Source organism: Phacochoerus africanus, chromosome 5, assembly GCF_016906955.1.
Source record: "Phacochoerus africanus isolate WHEZ1 chromosome 5, ROS_Pafr_v1, whole genome shotgun sequence".
NCBI classification, from domain to species: domain Eukaryota; kingdom Metazoa; phylum Chordata; class Mammalia; order Artiodactyla; family Suidae; genus Phacochoerus; species Phacochoerus africanus.
In genome coordinates, this window is record NC_062548.1 from 119,166,927 (window position 1) to 119,185,822 (window position 18,896).

The 18,896-nt window shown below is 39.4% G+C and overlaps 1 protein-coding gene across 1 annotated transcript in view; it reads right to left on the reverse strand.

The window, feature by feature from the left end:
* Nucleotides 1–2,475: 2,475 nt before the first annotated feature.
* UBXN2A (UBX domain protein 2A) overlaps nucleotides 2,476–18,896 on the reverse strand; it is a 36,973-nt gene continuing 20,552 nt past the window's right edge. Inside the window, exons 3-7 of the mRNA XM_047782554.1 lie at nucleotides 18,590–18,728; nucleotides 17,743–17,849; nucleotides 11,485–11,622; nucleotides 9,996–10,154; nucleotides 2,476–4,261 (exon numbers count right to left, since the gene is read on the reverse strand). Coding sequence (XP_047638510.1) covers nucleotides 4,069–4,261; nucleotides 9,996–10,154; nucleotides 11,485–11,622; nucleotides 17,743–17,849; nucleotides 18,590–18,728 — 736 coding nt within the window. The 3' untranslated portion in view covers nucleotides 2,476–4,068. The remainder of the gene's footprint in view (nucleotides 4,262–9,995; nucleotides 10,155–11,484; nucleotides 11,623–17,742; nucleotides 17,850–18,589; nucleotides 18,729–18,896) is intronic.

The following is an 18,896-nucleotide window of genomic DNA, read 5'->3' on the forward strand; positions in this document are numbered from 1 at the left end:
CACATTTTAACACATCTGAGTTATTATTACTATTACTTTTTTTTTTGTCTTTTTGCCTTTTTTCCTAGGGCCACTTCCAAGGCATATGGAGGTTCCCAGGCCAGGGGTCTAACCAGAGCTGTAGCTGCCAGCCTATGCCACAGCCACAACAACGCAGGATCACGGCAACGCTGGATCCTTAACCCACTGAGCAAGGCCAGGGACCAAACCGGCAACCTCGTGGTTCCCAGTCGGATTTGTTAACCCCTTCGCCAGGACGGGAACTCCCTTAACACGTCTGAGTTATTAAGACAACAGTTCTTTAACCACTAGCAAGATTGCTTTCAAATACTTTAAGGCACTGAAATAGACACATATTTTCAACATAAGTATAATGAAAAGTATTCTGAATAAGTATGTAAAATAATATCATTTTTATAACCTCGATAATATGTAATTTAACCAATAAATTAGAATCTGTAAAATTAGATATGTACTTCTACATATCAGCCCTCACAATGATTCTTTCTTAACTGATTGCAATGCCAGTTTTGAAACAGCTACTTAGGTCAAACTGTATTCCACATCTAACATGCTAGCTTATTTTCAAGTTTGCCTTCCCTCGGTAAATTCACTTTGTTTTCTAAAGTCAACATGTTTTGGGTATTCTACATAGTTAATTAAGAAACTTCAAGTTTTGATCAGATGGCTGTCACTTTAGAAAACCTTTAAGAATATCACTGACATTACTTAAAGTTTTCAGTTACAAAAAAAGAGGGTTATTGCTGATGATAGGTCTTTTACAGGAACTTCTCACTGGGGTGTATTCTAAAGGTACATACAAGAAAACCTCTCATGTGTCTTCTAGCTAATAATTACTATCAACTGGAAAATCTACAAAAGAGGCTTTCCTATATGTATAAGATAAATATTTCCAAAAAGAAGTCCCTTTATAGAAACACATGGAAAATCACAAATTGACTTATAAGTATGCAAATAAAAATCATAAACTGTTTCATGATAGGACTATATGAAATTTTTTCTTACAGATTTCTGAAAATATATAAACAATCAACTTATATCTAATTTTACCATTCCTTCATTTTTTTGTAAGAATGTCATTATTTTTCACTAGAGAAAGGGCTCTACCACAGCTGTAAACGTTACCGACAATAAATACTTTCTATTATGTATCTTTGTTTCTGAGGGTAAATGACAAAAGGAAAAGGCTCTCTTTGTCCTCCTTCTCTTCCTGATAAAATGACAGACTCCTACCATGCGGGAGGCTAAGAGGTAGAAAAGGAAGGATTCTTAAAATGGACCTTGAATGGAGGATATATCTTATAAACCAGGTCATCTAGTTACATGCATATTTCCCTTCTGTTATCCCTGAGACTTTAATAAAAACCTCATTATTTAAATGTTGCAGCCTTGGAGTTCCCTGTGGTACAGCAGGTTAAAGACCTAGTGTTGTCACTGCAGTGGTTCAGGTTAGATCCCTGGCCCAGGAACTTCCACGCACCACAGATGCAGCCCAAAAGAAAAAAAAAAAGTTGTAGCCTTGTCTCAGCTATGCTTACAGAAGATAAAGCACAGGTTTAGGTCTTGATCAGTTCAGCATTAAAGGGGTAACAGCTTAAGAACAAACTGCTGGGGAATAGGATACAATTTAAAGGTCTAACAGTCCCATTTCAGTAGATTTCTGCACTGTCCATGGTGAGGCATGCAGGTTTTCTTTTCTTAGGGTAGAAGCTGAGTGCAGGATTTCCTGAAGACTGGTTCTCTAACTACATACCTAAGAAATATTTGCAATTAAAAATGTAGAGATCTAGAACCCATCCCAGCTACAATGAACCACTAGAATGTATGTGGTAGGTGGCAGGAATGGGCCTTTTGAAAAGTTCCCAAGTGATTCTTTTTTGTTTGTTTGTTTGTCTTTTGTCTTTTTTTTTTGTTGTTGTTGTTACTATTTCTTGGGCCGCTCCCGCGGCATATGGAGGTTCCCAGGCTAGGGGTTGAATCGGAGCTGTAGCCACCGGCCTACGCCAGAGCCACAGCAACGCAGGATCCGAGCCGCGTCTGCAACCTACACCACAGCTCACGGCAACACCGGATCGTTAACCCACTGAGCAAGGGCAGGGACCGAACCCACAACCTCATGGTTCCTAGTCGGATTCGTTAACCACTGCGCCACGACGGGAACTCCCCAAGTGATTCTTATACATGAAGGTTTGAGAATCACTGCAAATCACTGCTTTATAAGATTAGTACTTTCAAGGGTCAAAACTACTTTCATAATTACACTAGGATGTTACTTGCTTTTTTTCACTTTCTTGTGAATGTACAGTAGCATTTACTATAGGCTACATGATATGTGATATTGTAATAGACTGAATGTAGAAGCAGATGACATTCCATCTGTTTTCTTTAAATGAAATACAATGTCACATTTCCCACTTTTTACATTTTGGAAAATAGACATTTTTCATAAAAGTGTCCTTTATAATAACACATGTTTATTACTTTCAATGAATAAATATAATTTTAAATATAACATTAATATGTATAAGCCACACATACAAAGGTCTTAAGACCAAAAAGTTTGAGAACTGCTCTTTCTGGCAGACACCCAGTACCCTATGAACATTACTGCTGAAAGGAATGGCACTTAGCGCTGTGGCACACTCAATGCATATTTCACTTTAAATATGAATCAACAGGTCGTTTGCAAAAAAGCTTCTTAAACTTGGGATTTAATCCGACAGTGAAATACTGAAGTCTAATCAGTTTTAGTTAAAAATGTAAGATATGAAGCACATTTTCCTTTGTGACCTAAGAATATAATAAATAATCCTTATGATATACACATGCTGACTAATGAATGGAATAGAAAATCATACTTTACATGATACATTTAAAAAATGTTAAATGGCTCACTCCAAATGCTAGCTAAGAACAAATCCCTTATTTTTTATTTTTTTGGTTGTGTTCATAGCATGTGGAAGTTCCCAGGCCAGAGATCAAACCCATACCACAGCACCAACCCAGGCCAGTGCAGTGATGTCAGATCCTTAACCCACTGCGTTCCACAAGAGAACTCCCCTAATTTTTCAAAGCAAATAAAATAGGGGATAAACTGATGATCCTAGAGAAAAAGAATTTTTAAATGTACATGTTTTGAAAATGCAAAATGTGAGAAGGCAGATTACTGACATTACAATAAGCTATACAACTTTATTCTTATACTGTTGCTGTATTAATATTTGAGTGTACCTCGCCAAAAGAGAATGCAAATTGGGAACATTTCTGAGGTTTACACATAGCTGGGGTGAAAGCAGTTCCTTCAAGCCGCCTTTTTTTTTTTTTTTTAAACTTTTTAGGGCCACACCCACAGCATATGGAGGTTCCCAGGCTAGCGGTCAAATTGGAGCTGTAGCCACTGGCCTATGCCACAGCCATAGCAATGGCAGATCGGAGTGATGTCTGCAACCTACACCACAGCTCACAGCAACACCAGATCCTTAACCCACTGAGTGACGCCAGGGATCGAACTTGTGTCCTCATGGCTACTAGTCAGATTTGTTTCTGCTGAGCCATGACAGTAACTCCCCTTCCAACCTTCTGATTATCTCAGATTTAAAAACTACACTGAATTCAAACCTGCCATGTACAATTTTTCATTTTTAATGTATTGCTATTTTAAAAATCTGAAACTGCTAACATTTAAATAAATCACTATTATTTGCGAATGTTTGAATGAAAGATGCTGTAAATGTATCTGCTAACTAATGGCATATTAAGATTTTAAATGACATAGTTATTTAATATATCTTATGCTGAATAACTAATATTTGAAAATAAGTATATTTTTCTTTCTGAGTAGCCTTCTGGAAAAAGTTCACAGAATACGTGTCCAGTCATAGTTTACTTTCCTAACTTCTACTTGTTTAGAAATCGTCTCATCAGGAAGGAGCTAAACAGTATAAAGCTCAGCAAATCTGACTTTCCCTTGTTTTGGTTTGCATGCCCACTTTCCCTGGAACCATCATTTCTCTGGAAACTTTCCACTTAATATATCAAAAATCAATGTTATGAAAGTTCTTTAAAAGGTTCAGCGGTTTTTTTGAGTCTCTGAATGATTACAGCATTCTGTAAATCTGCTTCTTCCAGTGTGAGTGTTTCATCTAGCAATTTGAGGAAAGGAAGAGCTGTTGCCAAGGAAAAGGGAGGACTTCTTTGAGGTCCTTGGTATTTTTCGATGAAGTCTTTGATGTGGCTTATCCTGTAAAACAGTACAAACTATTAATTTTATGAAAACCTGAATTAGTTAATTTAAGTTAACTAAACCATTTTGTGATAATATCTGGCTATGTTAATACATAGAATAATCAAGTTAGGATGACAGAATTACTCATCTGGGCTATCTTTTAAAGGTTGGTGCTTGATGATAGTAAGGAATAATTAATTACCTTGGTTATTATGGTTACAGTTTGAGTCCTCATTTTTTTAGAAACACATACTGAAATACATATGAAACTATATGAAATCTAGGATTTGCCTAAACATAGTTCAATGGAAACTAAGTGATGGATCATCACATCTTCTCTTTGCTTTGCATATGCCTGAAAATTTCTATGATTGAAAATCTACATATCTAGCTCTGAATGGATCAGAAACGGTCTAACCAGTGATCCTACAAAGATACAGGTTGTTTCTCTTAAATACTGGTCATGTTGTGCTTCAAATATAATTAAGGAAGTTCTTACCTAGTACATGCTATAATGTCACAGAACCACCGCAATCTTGACAGGAACTCAAAGTTATATTCATGTAAATACATGTGTGTGTAGTTAGAGAGGGAGAGCACATATATATAAACTCATCAAAACTAAACCATTTTGGAGTTCCCATCGTGGCGCAGTGGTTAACGAATCTGACTAGGAACCATGAGGTTTCGGGTTCGATCCCCGCCCTTGCTCAGTGGGTTAACGATCCAGCGTTGCCGTGAGCTGTGGTGTAGGTTGCAGACGCGGCTTGGATCCAAGCGTTGCTGTGGCTCTGGCATAGACTGGCGGCTACAGCTCCCATTCGACCCCTAGCCTGGGAACCTCCATAGGCTGCGGGAGCAGCCCAAGAAATGGCAAAAAGGCAAAAAGGCAAAAAAAACAAAACAAAACACAGAAAACAAAAAACTAAACCATTTTATGTATTACTAAAAAAAAAAATTCCCATATTATGACAAAAATCCTATCATTTTTTTTTTAAGGGCTGCACCTGCAGCATTTGGAAGTTCCCAGGAGTTCGCTGGTATCCTAGCAGGTTAAGGATTTGGAGTTGTCATTGGCCTGGCCTGGCCTGGGTTTGATCCTTTGCCTGGGAACTTCTGCATGATGCAGCCAAAAAAAGGAAAGATAGATGAATCAAACAGAAAAAGGATGTCATAGCAATTGGCAATAAACCTAACTTGGTCATGTGACTTACTCTGACCAATGTGGTGTTAGCAGAGTTGATACAAATAAATGCTTGCTTAGTGGGACCAGCCCTTGTGAGCCTGTTCTATAAGAACATGGCTGGGTAGTTTACTGATTTAAGAATGATGAGACACACAAGGAGCAGAGTTAGACTCAGGAACCTGCAGCTCAAACCTAGTTAACCGAGATGATCTGCAGATAAATAAATGAGCCCAACTAAGATGAGCAAATCCACACCTGCTGACACACAAGAAATAAATACTTATTACTCTATGCCATGAGATTTTTGTGATTGTTTACGGAGCAGTACTGACTGATCCATTAACATAAACAAATATACACTTGGACCATTACCAATAAAAAAAGGATACTTACTTTCAAAGAATGAATGAGCTACATACAGCTACACATATCAACTTGGATGAGTGTCAAAAACATAACATTGGGGGGGAGAAAAGACAAGCTGTAGTAGAATATATACAATGATTCCATTCATATCCAATTTTCAAAAGCAAAATTGCCCTCTCCTTTCCTTAGTGAACAATAAAAAACTATTAGCATGGCAGAAAATGGGAAGCATTCAGGCCACAAATGAGAGGGAGCTGTGAACAGGAAATCAGTGACGAGGGCAACTGCACCGGAAAGCTGCCCACCTGCCTGGTTCAGAGACTGACCAGCCTGAGGAAGGCGTCCATGTAGAGGGAGTCAGGTGGGGATGGTTAGAGCACAAGCAGAGTTAGGAGTGTGTCCACAGAGAGGAGTCCAGTGCAGTGTCAGAAGCCAAGTGGGGTTAGGAATATATCCAGTCTGAGGGATAGAAGTGTGCATAGCAGGCTGTCTCAAGCAGAATAAATGGAGCATTCAAATAGAGGAGTGTGCCCACTGCAGTGTGTCAGACCAGAAAGGAGTGTCCAAGCAGGGGGAAGGACAGGCAGTACTGATGGCCAAAGCCCGAGCGGGTGAACAGGTCAATGGCATGATGCAACCTATCAAGAGACCCTCAGGAAGAGGAAGGCTTCCGTATGGAGGAAGAGGCAGCAGTGGAAAAAGGAGTCTGGATACACACAAAAGAATTGATCGGTAAATAAATACATTAAGAATAACTGGAGTCAGGTTTCTCACTGTGGAGAAGTTACGAATATGGAAAGGAGAAAACTAGAATAAACCTTGTGGTGGCAGACTGAAATTAGAGGTATCTATGTAAACTCAAAGTTTTCAATATGCAAAGATACAGAAATATAGATGTAAATGCACGTGTGTGTGTGTGTGTGTGTGTATGCATATACACTTGTAGCTGTTTCCACTCTGAGGCTCTGGGAATTGTGGCAATAAATATACCTAGTAAACAGACCCTAGCTTCTCAGTGCCAAACTCTACTACAAAGAACAAGGGCTTCTTAGAAAACCTACAGAATGAACTTGAAAAGAGATGATACTTACAACCCACTGAATAGAACAGGAAACCATGAGTTGATACAGATATAAATAAACAAAAGAATAATTTGAGGAGTTCTCGTTGTGACTCAGCAGTAACGAACACAACCAATACCCATGAGGATGTGGGTTCGATCCCTGGCCCAGCTCAGTGAGTTAAAGATCCAGTTTTGCCATGAGCTGTGGTGTAGGTCGTAGATGCAGCTTGAATCCCGCATTGCTGAGGCTGTGGCACAGGCCAGCAGCTGCAGCTCTGATTGGACCCCTAGCCTGGGAAATTCTATATGCTGCAGGTGTGGTCCCAGAAGCAAAAAAGAATAAATTTTTAGAAAAAACATGAAAATTATCCAATTTCAAACTCTTTCCCCACAAAAATATATATTAATTATAAAGAAAAATGTAAGGGGGCTTATTTAGCATAGATATCACTTTAATCACGTGAACTAATGTAACACCATCACAATGGGACAGAATGTAAACAATATCACCTAAGAGAATACATTGAGAGGTACAAGGCATCACCTCTGTGATGGTCCTGCAGAAATTAGCGACCTAAATATAAACATGAGATAGTATCAGTTAAAAAAACTGGCCTAATTTAAAAAAAGTCAAGGTCAAGAAAATTAAGGAAAGGTTGAGGAATTACTATTTCAGAGACATGAGAAGTAAATGCAGTGCATGTTTCTGAATGTCCTTTGGGTACAAAGGATGACATGAGATTAAATGTCAAACCTTGACTAGTGTCCAAATTACAGCAGGCAGAAGTGAACAGATGTTAAATCCCCATTTAAACACTGCCGAATTGTGGTCATATGGGATAATGTCTTTGTTTGTAGGAAATATACACTAAAATATTCCACGTTATAGGTCATTAGATTGGCAGCTTAATCTGGAATGGTTAGGAAAAAAAAAGTTCTTTACACTATTCTTGAAATTTTTCTGTATGATTGTTTTAAAAATTATGGAGTTCCCTTATGGTACAGTAGATTAAGGACCTTGTATTGTCATTGCAGCAGCTCAGGTCTCTGCTGTGGTGTGTGTTTAATCCCTGGCCTGTGAACTTCCACATGACATAGGCATGGCCAAAAAAAGACCTCCTGGTGATCTAGTGGTTAGGATTTGGCACTTTCCCTGCTGCAGCATGGCTTCAATCCTGGTATGGGAACCGAAATCCCACATCAAGCTGCTGCAAGCCTTGGTCCAAAGTAAACAAACCTAATCACATGTTCATCAAAAAGTCTACAAAAGATACATGTACTCCAGTGTTCACTGCAACACTATATATGATAGCCAAGACATGGAAGCAACCCTAATGTCCATCTACAGAGGAGTGGATAAAGATGTGGTACATATACACACTGGAATATTACTCAGCCATAAAAAGGAATGAAATAATGGCATTTGCAGCAATGTGGATGGTCTTAGAAATTATCATGCTAAGTATGCTAAGCAAAGTTACAGTCAGACAGTGAGACACAAATGTCATATGCTATCATTATATGTGGAACCTAAAAAAAGGACACAATGAACTTCTTTGCAGAACAGATACTGACTCACAGACTTTGGAAAATTTATGGTTACCAAAGGAGACAGGTTGAGGGTGGAGGGATGGGCTGGGGTTTGGGATGGAAATGCTGTAACATTGGGTTATGATGATTGTTGTATAAATATAAATATAATAAAATTTACAGTTAAAAACAACTAATTAGGAGTTCCCGTTGTGGCGCAGTGGTTAACAAATCCGACTAGGAACCATGAGGTTGCATGTTCGATCTCTGGCCTTGCTCAGTGGGTTAAGGATCTGGCGTTGCCGTGAGCTGTGGTGTAGGTCGAAGAAGTGGCTCAGATCCTGCATTGCTGTGGCTCTGGTGTAGGCCAGTGGCTACAGCTCCGATTCAACCCCTAGCCTGGGAACCTCCACATGCCACAGGAGTGGCCCCAGAAAAGGCAAAAAGACAAAAAGACAAAAAACAAACAAAAAAAACCCCAAAAACCAAAAACCAAAACAAAACAAAACAAAAAAACACTAATTATGTGAAAATGAACAAAACAACTCAGCATTATACAGATACACAGGTACTTGGTAAAACTATGAACAAAGGCAGAAAATGATTAACACATTTACAATAGTTTTTAATCTCTTGAACAAAAGGAAACAGATATGACCAGGGAAAGGCACATAAGGTGTACCAGTATGTTTTAAGCTAGGTGGTATATACATGTTTCCTTTTTTTTTTTTTGGCCATACCTATGGCATGTGGAAGTTCCCTTGCCAGGGACTGAACCTGCCCCTGTCAGCGACCCAAACCACTGCAGTGACATCCTCATCAGAACCTTAACCTGCTGCGCTACAGAGGAACTCATTACTATTACTTTAAATAAGCATATATGCTTTTTTTTTTTTTTTTTTTTGCTTTGCTCTTTAGGGCTGCATTCCCATAGCATATGGAAGTTCCCAGGCTAGGGGTTGAATCAGAGCTACAGCTGCTGGCCTACACCATAGCACAGCAACACCAGATGCTTCCTCCCTCTGCAACCTATACCACAGCTCATGACAATGCTGGATCCTTAACCCACTGAGTGAGGCTAGGTATCGAACCCACATCCTCATGAATACTAGTCAAGTTTGCTACCCGAGCCACAATGGGAATTCCGATTATTTGTCTTTTAAATTAAAATGAAAAAAATTTAAGAGATATATGACTGGGAAAAAATCCATCAAATTGGTCATAGTGATTATCTTTGGGTAATGGAATTTTAACTGATTTGTTTCTTTCAATATTTTTCAGTATTTTCATTCTTTTTCCAGAATTAACGGGGAAATATGTACATAATGCTGCTGATCAACTTAAAACCACTGAAAATAATTCTTTTAAATTTATGTATCTGGTTAAGGAGGAAAACTAATGAAATGATAAGATAACCCATAAAACAGTCTGAAAATACTTCATTAATGTCCAAGAATTTCCACTGCCATAATATGTTCTATTTAGAGAACTGTTTATTAAGATCCTTGGTTAGTTCTTAAGAATAACTGTTAACTGACTAGAAAACAAGAAATTTAATTAAGATGGAGGGGGGATTCACACAAATAATAAAATAGAAAACTCACCTATGAGAAATGTTAAATTTCTGGACAATCCTTTTCCCATTGGCTAACCAGATCTGTACATTAGTGATGGGTTCCAGATTGTTTAGCGGGACAGTAGACAACTTATTTTTATTCTCAACTTCAATACTCTTTGCTTTAGAAACAATTTTTGGTGTGGCACTAAGAAAATTCAGACAACAAGTTAGAGGCATGTTTTTCCTTAAGCAGATCTTTATCATTAAACAATTATTATAAATCCTTTACATAAGTACAGCTTTTAGGAAGGTTTTGGCCAGTCACAGCTCTCTCACTGACACATAGAGATATTAACATCACTTACATCTATCATATATGACAACTATGAGAAATCTAATGACATTACCCTCAAGAAATTTGTAAGCTTGTGGAAGGTTACATTCATATATTGTTAGTAGTACTTGAACAATGCCTTATAGAACAATTTATACTGTCAACAGCTCTATGGACTTTACTTTTACCTACTTCCCAGGTAAAAATTTCTAAAAGAAATTATAAATTCTCTGTAAAGAATAGTCCTTAGGTTATAAAGGAAACAAAGCATCTCCTCATCATTCTTTTTTTTTTTTTTGTCTTCTGTCTTTTGTCCTTTTAGGGCCGTACCCATGTCATACGGACGTTCCCAGGCTAGGGGTGGAATCGGAGCTACAGCTGCCAGCCTACACTACAGCCACAGCAACTAGGGATGCGAGCTGTGTCTGCAACCTACACCACAGCTCATGGCAATGCCGGATCCTTAACCCACTGAGCAAGGCCAGGGATCGAACCCGCAACCTCATGGTTCCTAGTCGGATTCATTAACCACTCCATTCTTTATCATTCTGAAAGTCACATTTGGATATTATTTTATGTGTGGATGAATATATATGTATTACCAATCTTGCTAATTAATATACGAAAATAAAAGTAAAAAGCAATCCTATACTTAACCGCTTTGCATCCTGTTGTAGACATAATTAGATGAGGACTCCAAAGTTTGAAAATGCTTAAAAGCTTTGATACTGATACTAACTTTATCAAGCATTTCTTTATTTTTATCGCCTCAAAATTCAAATACAGATCAGAAAGCATAATGTTGAAGGCACTGGTAACTCTAACATGGAACTCAATATTCAAAAGCTAACCTATGCACTCTGTAACATAAATAGCAAAGCTGAAGTGGTGGGTGCAAGGGGAAAAAAAATGATTTATCCACCCAGTTTTGCCCAAAGTCGTCAATAAGCCAGGCCCCTTTGAACTGATAAAAACCAGAAGAATTGCCATGGTTTTTTTAGTCTAGTGCCAGCATGTATTAATTTATACTAAGATGAATGTGACTTGGAAATTTTCATAGAAGTTAACATGAAAAATCTCATTTCCAACGAGTGAAATGATAAATTCTATATATGTGGTCTACATGGGAAAATAATGACTGGCTGAATATTACTGAGTCAAGCCCCTGCTTATGGAAAGCTCACAGCATGAGCCTACTCACCTTCCCAGTCTGTGACCCTGTCCTGAGAAGGGCTGGAACACAGGCTTCGTTGACATACATACTTCATTTTTCTTATCTTCAACTCTAACATCCACCTCCTCTTTATCAAAAACTCCTTGTAATTCTAAAGGTAATTCCCTTGGAAAGTAAGGAAACAAAATGGTAAAGCCCCTAATAAGCTTTTTCTTTCTCTGAAAAACATCCTATATGCAACAAGAACTGAAAGTCACAGTAAAAAAAAAACAGTGCTAGTCCTCATGATTCCACTCTCACTCCAATTAAAAAAAACTTTGAGGTGTGTCTCCTACATTTTCTCTCTTTATATAGCAAAATTCCACATAATTATTTTGTCCAAAAAATGGTGTCATTCTAGAGAAACAATTCAGTATTTTGCAAACTGTTGCCTTTTTTTTTGTGTGTGTGTGTTTCTGTCTGTTCCACAGCATATGGAGGTTCCCTGGCTAGGGGTCTGATTGGAGCTATAGCTGCCTGCCCAGCCAGAGCCACAGCAACTCCGGATCCGAGCCGTGTCTGAGACCTACACCACAGCTCACAGCAACACCGGATCCTCAACCCACTGAGCAAGGCCGGGGATTGAACCCAAAACCTCATGGTTCCTACTCGGATTCGTTTCTGCTGCGCCACAGCAGGAACTCCTGTTGCTATTTTTGTTTGTTTTTAAAGCAAACCAAGAGTTCTCACTGTGGCTCACTGGTAATGAATCTGACTAGTATCCATGAGGATACAGGTTTGATCCCTGGCATTGCTCAGTGGGTTGAGGATCCAGAGTTGCTGTGAGCTGTAGTGTAGGTCACAGACACTGCTCAAATCTGGTATTACTGTGGCAGTGTCACAGGCCAGCAGCTACAGCTCTGTTTGGACCCCTAGCCTGAGAACTTCCATATGCCTCAGGTGTGTCCCTAAAAAGACAAAAAATAAAAATAAAATAACATAAAGCAATTAAAAATCTATATATACATTGTACATATACATATATACAGACCTATGTTTTATGTACACACTGAAAGTTGGTTAGGCATAGAATACTATCAACTCTTCTGAAATAAGGATTGACCAAAATAAGTGCTTTGTACCATTACATTGATGTCATACATGAAATCACATGCTAAGGACAGTGCTATGGGATATAAACTTAATTTATTTTTATTTATTTATTTATTTGTCTTTTTGCATTTCTTGGGCAGCTGCCACAGCACATGGAGGTTCCCAGGCTAGGGGCTGAATCGGAGCTGTAGCCGCCAGCCTATGCCGGAGCCACAGCAGCGCAGGATCCGAGCCGCGTCTGCAACCTATACCACAGCTCACAGCAACGCTGGATCGTTAACCCACTGAGCAAGGGCAGGGACCAAACCCGCAACCTCATGGTTCCTAGTCGGATTCGTTAACCACTGCGCCACCACAGGAACTCCTAACTTTAATTCAGTATGTCTTTTTAGAAAAGCAGAGGCATGAATATGAGCATCAATAGCTGAAAGAACATTGACATCTTTTATTCATTAATTTTCTTTCTATCAATCTATCTTGAAAGAATACTTGGAGATACTGGTCAAACTTTCAAAACAATATAAGAAAACACAGGAGTTATGTTCAGCACCCTGAATTAAGTGATGATTTCTTAGATAGAACACCACAGGCAAAATAAAAGAAAAAAAAAAAGGATAAATCAGACTTCATCAAAGTAAAACCTTTTGTGCTTCAAAGGACATCAAGAAAATAAAACTCTTTTTCTTTTGTCTTTTTAGGTCCACACCCACGGCATATGGAGGTTCCCAGGCTAGGGGTCGAATTGGAGCTATAGCTGATGGTCTACACCACAGCCACAGCAATAGCAGGTTCCGCCGCGCTTGCGACCTACACCACAGCTCATGGCAATGCTGGATCCTTAACCCACTGAGCAAGGGCAGGGATTGAATCCACATCCTCGTGGATACTAGTTGGATTCATTAACCACTGAGCCATGATGGGAACTCCAAGAAGATAAAACTTTTACAACTCAACAAGGTAAAGAACCCAATTTTAAAGATAAGCAAAAAAATGGAGTTCCCACTGTGGGGCAACAGGATCAGCAATGTCTCCGCAGCTCTACAATGCAGGTTTAAGGATCCAGTGTTGCCACAGCTGCAGTGCAACAGCTGAAGCTGCAATGTGGCTTGGATCTGATCCATGATTCAGGAACTCCATATGCCTCTGGGCGGCCAAAAATGAAAACAAACAAAAAACCCCAACTTCCTCCAACAAACATACACTAACAACAGAGTTAATAGCACTTCTATTTCTAGAACTAAGAGAACTGAAAACATGTCCATACAAAAATGTCTGGACACAAATGTTCATAGCAACATTATTCGTAACAGCCAAGATGTGGAAATAATCCAAATGTCTGTCTGCTGATAAGTGAATAAACTAAATGTGGTATATCCATACAACACAACACAGTTCGGCAATAAAATAGAGAAAAGAACTGTTAAAGGAGTTCCTATTGTGGCTCAGTGGTTACGAACCTGACTAGTATACTTGAGGATGCACGTTCGACCCCTGGCCCCACTCAGTGGGTTAAGGATCTGGTGTTGCTGTGAGCTGTGGTACAGGTTGCAGACACGGCTCAGATCCTACATTGCTGTGGCTATGGTGTAGGCCTGCAGTTGTAGCTCCAATTGGACCCCTCGCCAGGGAACTTCCATATGCCACAGGTTCAGCCCTAAAAAAGAAAAAAAGAAAAAATTGTTAAAAAGCTACAACACGGATGAACTTTGAAAACATTATGCTGAATGAAAGAAGTCAGACACAAAATGATTCCATTTATATGCAATATCCCAAATAGGCAAATCCAGAGAAACAGAAAGTAGATCGTCGTGTTGGAATATGAGGGGGAAACAGAAAGTAACTAGTATGGGGCTTCTTTTTAGGGTGATGAAAGTGTTCTGGAATTAACAGTGCTGATGGTTGCATAACTCTGTGAATATACTAAAAAATAATGAATTGTGTTCAATCCCTGACTGGGGAACTTCTGCATGCTGCTAATATGGCCAAAAACTTAATAAAAACAAAGTACAAAGGTGGTCACAGATACTTTTTTATTTGCTTTTGTTTTCTTTTTAGGGCTGAATCTATGGCATATGGAAGCTCCCAGGCTAGGGGTCATATAGGAGCTGCACAGTGGTTAATGAATTTGACTAGGAACCATGAGGTTGCAGCTTCGTTCCCTGGCCTTGCTCAGTGGGTTAAGGATCCAGTGTTGTCTTGAGCTGTGGTGTAGGTTGCAGACATGGCTCAGATCCCGCATTGCTGTGGCTCTGATGTAGGCCAGTGGACATAGCTCCCATTAGACCCCTAACCTGGGAACCTCCATATGCCGTGGGTGCAGCCCTAGAAAAAACAAAAAGACGAAAAACAAAAAAACCCCCCAAAGAATCCCCCCAAAAACAAAAACACCAAATAGGAGCTGCAGCCACAGGCCTACACTACAACCTGTGGCAACATCAGCTCCTTAACCTGCTGAATGAGGTCAGGGATTGAATCTCCATCCTCATGGAGACAACACTAGGTCCTTAAGCTGCTGAGACACAACAGGAACTACAGATGTGTTTTTATAGAGGGAAACAAGAAATAATCAAATTGTCAACAACTAAATATATATATAAAAATTATGGGTCATCATTGTGATAAAATAATATGTAGATATATTCCTGTGTTCAAGGTAAAGTCAAAGTTGTAACAAATATACCTTATATATGACTATATGCACAGAAAATTCCAAAATGAAATCCAGAAAAATGAGTTCCCATTGTGGTACAACTGAAACGAATCCGACTAGGAACCATAAAGTGGCGGGTTCAATCCCTGGCCTCACTCAGTGGGTTAAGGATCTGGTGGTGCCGTGAGCTGTGGTGTAGGTCACAGACATGGCTCGGATCCTGCGTTGCTGTGGCTGTGGCGTAGGCCGGCAACTACAGCTCCGATTCAACCCCTGGCCTGGAAATCTCCATGTGCTGTGGGTACGGCTCTGAAAAGACAAAAAAAAAAAAAAGAAATCCAGAAAAAATGCTTTTTTGTTTTTTTTTCTTTCTTTTTCTTTTTTTTTCAGAAAAAATGTTAATAGCAGTAATACTTTGGTGTCATGAAATTATATGTAATTTTCAAGTTCTCAATGCTTTAAGAATCTTCTAGATTAGGCATATATAACAGAATCATAAATATATAATATAAGCAGTATAGTGCAATGGAAATCACAATTAGAAATCTTTGCAATTGAAAATCATAAAGCATTTATTTATTTATTTATTTATTCATTTATTTATTTTGTCTTTTGTTGTTGTTGCTATTTCTTGGGCCGCTCCCGCGGCATATGGAGGTTCCCAGGCTAGGGGTTGAATCGGAGCTGTAGCCACCGGCCTACGCCAGAGCCACAGCAACGCGGGATCCGAGCTGCGTCTGCAACCTACACCACAGCTCACGGCAACGCCGGATCGTTAACCCACTGAGCAAGGGCAGGGACCGAACCCGCAACCTCATGGTTCCTAGTCGGATTCGTTAACCACTGCGCCACGACGGGAACTCCGAAAATTATAAAGCATTTAAACATAAATAAGAAATAATAACTAGGATGTGATGTAGAAAGTTAACACTGAAGAGTGAATTAATTTAAGTCAGATTTTGGTTGATCAGAATTCAATTTCCTAACCCTTCAAAATTACAGCTGTGGCTTTCTTAAAATCCATCTTATGAAAATCTGAATTTATTAAAAAAAATCTGTGAATGAGTAAGGATGTGTAAACAACATTCAAAAGGAAATCTTCCAAATGAAACATATCTAAAATACCCTGCCATCATCAAAAAATCTACAAGGAATAAATGATGGAGAGGATGTGGAGAAAAGGGAATCCCCCCTAAACTGCTGGTGTAACCACTGTGGAGAGCAGTATGGAGATTCCTTAAAAAATATTCCACTCCAGCGCATACATCCAGAGAAAAACATAATTCAAAAAGATACATGCACACCAATGTTCACTGCAGCAGTATTCACAACAGCCTAGACATGAAAGCAACCCAGATATCCATCAACAGAGGACTGGATAAAGATGTGGTACATGTATACAGTGAAATATTACTTGGTCAGGAGTTCCCGTCAACATAGGTCAGAGATATGGCTCTGATTCCACACTGCTGTGGCTGTGGTGTAGGCTGGCAGCTGCAGCTCCAATTCGACTCCTAGTCTAGGAACTTCCATGTACTACAGGTATGGCCCTGAAAAGAAGAAAGAAAGAAAAGGAAAGAAAAGAAAAGAAAGAAAGAAAGAGGGAGGGAGGGAGGGAAGGAAGGAAGGAAGGAAGGAAGGAAAGAAGGAAAGAAAGAAGAAAAGAAAGAAAGAAAGGGAAGGAAGGAAGGAAGGAAGGAAGGAAGGAAGGAAGGAAGGAAGGAAGGAAGGAAGGAAGGAAGGAAGAAAGAAGAAGAAAGAAAGAAAGAAAGAAAGAAAGAAAGAAAGAAAGAAAGAAAGAAAGAAAGAAAGGAAAGAAAGAAGGAAAGAAAGAAAGAGGGAGGGAGGGAGGAAGGGAAGGAAGGAAGGAAGGAAGGAAAGAAGGAAAGAAAGAAGGAAAGAAAGAAAGAAAAGAAAGACTCAGCCATAAAAGAAAATAGAATGCCATTTGTAGCAACACCGATGGACATAGAGATTATCATACTAAGTCAGACAGAGACAGATAAATATCATATGAGATCACTAATATGTGGAAGCTAATAATGATACAAAAGAACTTATTCACAAAACAGAAACAGGCCAAAAATAAAGAAAAAAAAAAAACCTGCAACACTCAAAAAACAAGAACAAAATAAAATAAAAATTGAGGGAGTTCCTGTCGTGGCTCAGTGGTAACGAACCTGACTGGTGTCCATAAGGACACAGGTTCGATCCCTGGCATCACTCAGTGGGTTAAGGATCCACTGTTGCTATGAGCTGTGGTGGCAGGTCAGAGACGCAGCTCAGATTCCAAGTTGCTGTGGCTGTGGTATAAGCTGGCAGCTACAGCTCTGATTCAGCCCATAGCCTGGAACTTCCGCATGCCTAAAAAGACCAAAAAAAAAAAATCCTTCTAGCAGAATTCCCTGGTGGCTCAGCGGGTTAAAGATCTGGTGTTGTCACTGTTGTGGCACAGGTTCCATCCCTGGCCCAGGAAATTTTGTATGCCATGAGCACAGGAAAAAAATAAAAAATAAAACCTTCTATTTACAAAGATCACTTACCCTTTTTTGATGGAGTTCAGAAACTGCTGACTTGCACCATCAGAATAACTTCTAAAATCATCATTGACTGTGAATCCATTTTTCCATAATTTTATACTTACATCTACCTGAAAAACAGTAAAAAACAAAATGCATTATGTTAATAACTTACACCACAGCTCACCACAACACTGGATTCTTAAGTTAATGAACAAGGCCAGGGATTGAACCTGCATCCTCAGGGATCCTAGTTGGGTTTGTTAACCGCTGAGCCACGATGGGAACTCCTATACTTCATATTTTATCACACAGAATATTACATAGTAAGATGTGTATTCAAGAGTTGGGATTTAAAATTTATTTTTATTTTTACTACTTCATCAGGACCTTTTTTGTTTCGACAGTGCTCACAGCATGTCAAAGTTCCTGGGCTAGGGACTGAATGCATGCCACAGCTATAACCAGAGCCAGAGCAGTGACAATGCCAGATCCTTAACCTGCTGACCCACCAGGGAACTCCTAAAGGTCCATATTTTAAGAAATACTGGGAGAAAAAAAATTTTATTGAGGAGTTCCCGTCGTGGCGCAGTGGTTAACGAATCCGACTAGGAACCATGAGGTTGCGGGTTCAATCCCTGCCCTTGCTCAGTGGGTTAACGATCCGGCGTTGCCGTGAGCTGTGGTGTAGGTTGCAGACACGGCTCGGATCCTGTGTTGCTGTGGCTCTGGCGTAGGCCGGTGGCTACAGCTCCGATTCAACCCCTAGCCTGGGAACCTCCATATGCAGCGTGAGCGGCCCAAGAAATAGCAACAACAACAACAACAAAAAAAAGACAAAAGATGAAAAAAAAATTTCATTGACACTTACCTGTTTCTTCTGTTCAGTGGGAGACAAGGATTTGGCACCAACCTTCTGTGCTTCCTCAAAAAGGCTATCAACGAAATATTCACAATTGGTTTGTTGATTATCACTAAGAGGTTGGTGGTCAGATCCTGTTTCACAAACCCTACACACACACAAAAAAAAGAAAAATAAGCACCACTGACCACTAATTCTCTGAAAGCTCATATAAACTGTTCTAGTTAGGGATCTTGACCAGAGATCCTACCTCCATGTGTGCAGTTGAGACCCACTTCTAAAATAAGATCTCAGATATGTGGCCTTGGGAAGTCAT